At 46.0% G+C, this 4,520-nt stretch overlaps 1 protein-coding gene across 1 annotated transcript; it reads right to left on the bottom strand.

Annotated features, from left to right (window-relative positions):
- Positions 1 to 1,067: 1,067 nt before the first annotated feature.
- LOC127329150 (uncharacterized) lies at positions 1,068 to 2,008 on the bottom strand. Its single transcript, XM_071825171.1, has 2 exons — positions 1,521 to 2,008; positions 1,068 to 1,416 (listed from the first exon to the last, which is right to left on the bottom strand). The coding sequence occupies exons 1-2, from the start codon at positions 1,981 to 1,983 to the stop codon at positions 1,403 to 1,405; spliced, it is 477 nt and encodes a 158-aa protein (XP_071681272.1). The 5' UTR covers positions 1,984 to 2,008; the 3' UTR covers positions 1,068 to 1,402.
- Positions 2,009 to 4,520: the final 2,512 nt, after the last annotated feature.

Here is a 4,520-nt window from a genome sequence, read left to right as displayed (position 1 = left end):
GGAGTGGTACGTTCCCTCGTCGATCTGCGAGGTTCAGTAGCTTCCTCGTTCGAAGTTTCATGATCATCATCATTCGCTTCCTCTCCTATCGGTGCAGGCTGTGCAGGAATTTCTTCCGGCACTGCGCTACTCTGATCTATGAGAGAAGGTTCATTAACCTCGTCGAGTTCTACTTTCCTTCCAGTCACTTCTTTAGTGAGAAACTCCTTCTCAAGAAAGGATCCGTTCTTGGCAACAAAGATTTTGCCTTCGGATCTGTGATAGAAAGTATACCCAATTGTTTCTTTAGGGTATCCTATGAAGACGCATTTCTCCGCTTTGGGTTCTAGCTTGTCAGGTTGTAACTTCTTTACATAAGCTTCGCAACCCCAAACTTTAAGGAACGACAGCTTAGGTTTCTTTCCAAACCATAGTTCATACGGTGTCGTTTCAACGGATTTAGATGGTGCCCTATTTAAAGTGAATGCGGCTGTCTCTAATGCATAACCCCAAAACGACAACGGCAAATCGGTAAGAGACATCATAGACCGAACCATATCTAACAGAGTTCGATTACGACGTTCGGACACACCATTACGCTGTGGTGTTCCCGGCGGTGTCAACTGTGAAAGTATTCCGCATTTCTTTAAATGCATGCCAAACTCATAACTCAGATATTCGCCTCCGCGATCGTAACGCAGAAAACTTAATCTTCTTGTTACGTTGATTTTCTACTTCACTTTGGAATTCCTTGAACTTCTCAAAAGTCTCGGACTTATGTTTCATAAAGTAAATATATCCATATCTACTCAGATCATCCGTGAAGGTTAGAACATAACGATAACCACCGCGCGATGCTACACTCATTGGTCCGCACACATCCGTATGTATGATTTCCAATAAGTCTGTAGCTCGCTCCATTGTACCAGAAAATGGAGTCTTAGTCATTTTTCCCATTAGACATGCTTCGCATCTGTCAAGTGACTCAAAGTCAAGTGACTCAAGAAGTCCATCGGAATGGAGTTTCTTCATGCGCTTCACTCCAATATGACCAAGACGACAGTGCCACATATAAGTAGAATTATCATTCAATTTCATTCGCTTAGCATTAATGTTATGAACATGTGTATCACTACTATCGAGATTTAACAAGAATAAACCATTCATCTCAGGTGCATGGCCATAAAAGACATTACTCATATAAATCGAACAACCATTATTCTCAGACTTAAACGAATAACCGTCTTGCATTAAACAAGATCCAGATATAATGTTCATGCTCAACGCAGGTACCAAATAACAATTATTAAGGTTTAAAACTAATCCCGAAGGTAGATGTAGAGGGAGCGTGCCGACAGCGATCACATCGACTTTGGATCCATTTCCAACGCGCATCGTCACCTCGTCTCTTGCCAGGCTTCGTCTATTCCGCAGTTCCTGTTTCGAGTTACAAATGTGAGCAACCGAACCAGTATCAAATACCTGTGCACTACTACGAGAACCAGTAAGATAGACATCAATAACATGTATATCAAATATACCTTTCTTTTTGACGTGGCCGCTCTTCAGATCGGCCAAGTATTTGGGGCAATTGCGCTTCCAGTGCCCCTTCCCCTGGCAGTAATAGCACACAGTCTCAGGTTTAGGACCAGCCTTAGGCTTCTCAGGATGCGGTGCAACTTTCTTGCCGCCCTTCTTGAAGTTACCCTTGTTAGGCTTGCCTTGCTTTTTGAAACTGGTGGTCTTGTTGACCATCAACACTTGGTTCTCCTTCTTAATCTCTACTTCAGCAGATTTCAGCATGGAAAAGATTTCAGGTAAATCCTTATTCATGTTCTGCATGTTGTAGTTCATCACGAAGTTCTTGTAACTTGGTGGCAGTGATTGAAGGACACGATGAATACCCAGCTGGTTAGGGATCATCATCCCCAAGTCATTGAGCTTCTTCGCATGCCCGGACATGACGAGCATGTGCTCACTAACGGAGCTGCCTTCTTCCATCATGCAGGTAAAGAACTGCTTCGAGGCCTCATAGCTCTCCACGGCCGCATGAGTCTCAAAGATAAGTTTGAGCTCACGCACCATCTCACAGGGGTCGTGGTGCTCAAAACGCTTTTGGAGCTCTGCCTCTAAGCTGCACAAGATGGCACACTGAACTTCGAGTACCGAGTTGCCCGAGTCTCATAAACATTCTTTATGTCCTCGGACACCGCAGGAGGTGGTGGGGGACCTAGCGGTGCTTCGAGCACAAATTGCAGGTTTCCACCGTGAGGAAAATCCTCACATGACGGAACCCGATCGGTGAAGTTGCTACCATTGCCCTTAAGCTTTTCTTTCTCTAGGAACTGGTGAAAAATGATGGACGGGCGCGCCATGATCTACAACATATTTGCAAAGAGTTTAGACTAAGTTTATGATAAATTGAGTTCAATTTAATTCTGAAATTAACTAGGTGAACTCCCACTTAAAACAACATCCCTCGCATTGTTTTAGTGATTACACGAACCAAATCCACTACACCAAGTCCGATCTTCACGAGAAAAGATGTAGCTTCAAAGGCGAACACTCAAAGTGTTCATCATATCATTCATATGACTCATGCTCTACCTTTCGGTATCCCGTGTTCCGAGACCATGTCTGTACATGCTAGGCTCGTCAAGGCAACCTTGGTATCCGCGTGTGCAAATCTGGCTTGCACCCGTTGTATGCACATGTAGAGTCTATCACACCCGATCATCACGAGATGCTTCGAAACGACAAGTCTTAGCAACGGTGCATACTAAGGATGAACACTTTATTATCTTGATATTTAGTGAGAGGGATCATCTTATAATGCTACCGTCGCGATCTAAGCAAAATAAGATGCATAAAAGGATTAACATCACATGCAATTCATAATGTGTGATATGATATGGCCTTTCATCTTTGTGCTTTTGATCTCCAGCTCCAAAGCACGGACATGATCTCCATCATCACCAGCATGGCGTCAAGGTCAGTGGCGCCGCTTCATGGTTGTCCATCACTTATAGCTACTATAACAACTACTTGAAATAAAGCTATTACATGATGAATAGACACGCAGGTCTTTAACAAAATTAAAGACAACCATTAGGCTCCTGCCGGTTGCCATAATACAATAATGAACATCTCATACATCAAATATAATCACCATCACATCATGGCCATATCACATCACCAAACCCTGCAAAAACAAGTTAGACGCCTCTAATTTGGTTTGCATATTTTACGTGGTTTAGGGTTTTCGAGTAAGATCCAATCTACCTACGAACATGAACCACAACGGTGATACTAGTGTTGACAATAGAAGTGTAAATTACAATCTTCACTATGGTGGGAGAGACAGACACCCGCAAAGCCACTTATGCAATACAAGTTGCATGTCAAGCGTGGAGCAAGTCTCATGAGACGCGGTCATGTAAGGTTAGCCCGGGCCGCTTCATCCCACCATCCCGCAAGAAGCAAAGTACACAAACTAAAGCAACAAGAGCATCACCGCCCACAAAACCATTGTGTTCTACTCGTGCAACAGATCTATGCATAGACATGGCTCTGATACCACTGATGGGATTCGTAGTATAGAAAACAAAAATTTTCCTACCGCAAGACGAATAAATCCAAGATCTAATCTATGGAACACCCAAGATCTAATCTACAAGATCGAAGCAACGAGATGGAGATGAGACTAACCCTCGAAGATTCCAAAGCCTACGAGATTAATCTCGTTGTTGGTGTAGACGATCGTCCCCGGTGCTGCAATCCGGCAGCACTTCCGTACTCGGTCGCGCGTACGGTGTCGATGAAGCTCCTTCCTCTCCCGTTCCAGCGGGCAGCGGAGGTGTGGTAGATCTCCTCCAAACTCCAGCAGCACGACGGCGTGGTGGTGGTAGTGGAGGAAGAAAAACTGCAGGGCTTCGCCTAAGCCGGAGCAGCGTATGGTGGAGGGAGAGGCGGCCAGAGGAGGAGGCAATGGATGGGGGGTGTGGCCGGCCACCCCCTCCCCTCTTTATATAGGGGGCAGCCGGCCAAGGTGGCCCCCTTTCCCATCTAGGGTTAGGGGGCGGCGGCCAAGAGGGGGAGAGGGCTTTCCCCTCCCCTGTTGATCCCCCTAGGAAACCCTAGGGGTTGGCGGGCGTGGGCATTGGGGGCAATGTGCCCCTGGCCCATTAGGCCAGGGAGCATCCTCGGCCCATGCTAGGCCTCCTAGGTCGTGGGCCCCATGGAGGACCCCTCCGGAACCTTCTAGAACCTTCCACCAACCACCGGAAAAATTCCGAACATTTCCGAAACCAGAAATCAACTTCCCTTATATGAATCTTATTCTCCGGACTATTCCGGACCTCCTCGTGACATCCTGGATCACATCCGAGACTCCGAACAAACTTCGTCTCCATACCATATTCAAATCTACTTATGCGACATCGAACCTTAAGCGCGTCACCCTACGGTTCGCGAACTATGCAGACATGGTCGAGACTCCTCTCCGAGCAATAACCAATAGCGGGATCTGGAGATCCATAATG

The sequence above is a fragment of the Lolium perenne genome, chromosome 2 (genome assembly GCF_019359855.2).
Source record: "Lolium perenne isolate Kyuss_39 chromosome 2, Kyuss_2.0, whole genome shotgun sequence".
In the NCBI taxonomy this organism is placed as follows: domain Eukaryota; kingdom Viridiplantae; phylum Streptophyta; class Magnoliopsida; order Poales; family Poaceae; genus Lolium; species Lolium perenne.
Note: the sequence above shows the minus strand (reverse complement) of the source record. Positions and strands in the feature narration are given on the sequence as shown.

What these genes read in the sequence shown, in the direction of transcription:
- LOC127329150 (XM_071825171.1), bottom strand. Translation starts at nt 1,983, where the DNA reads ATGATGGAAGAAGGCAGCTCCGTTAGTGAGCACATGCTCGTCATGTCC.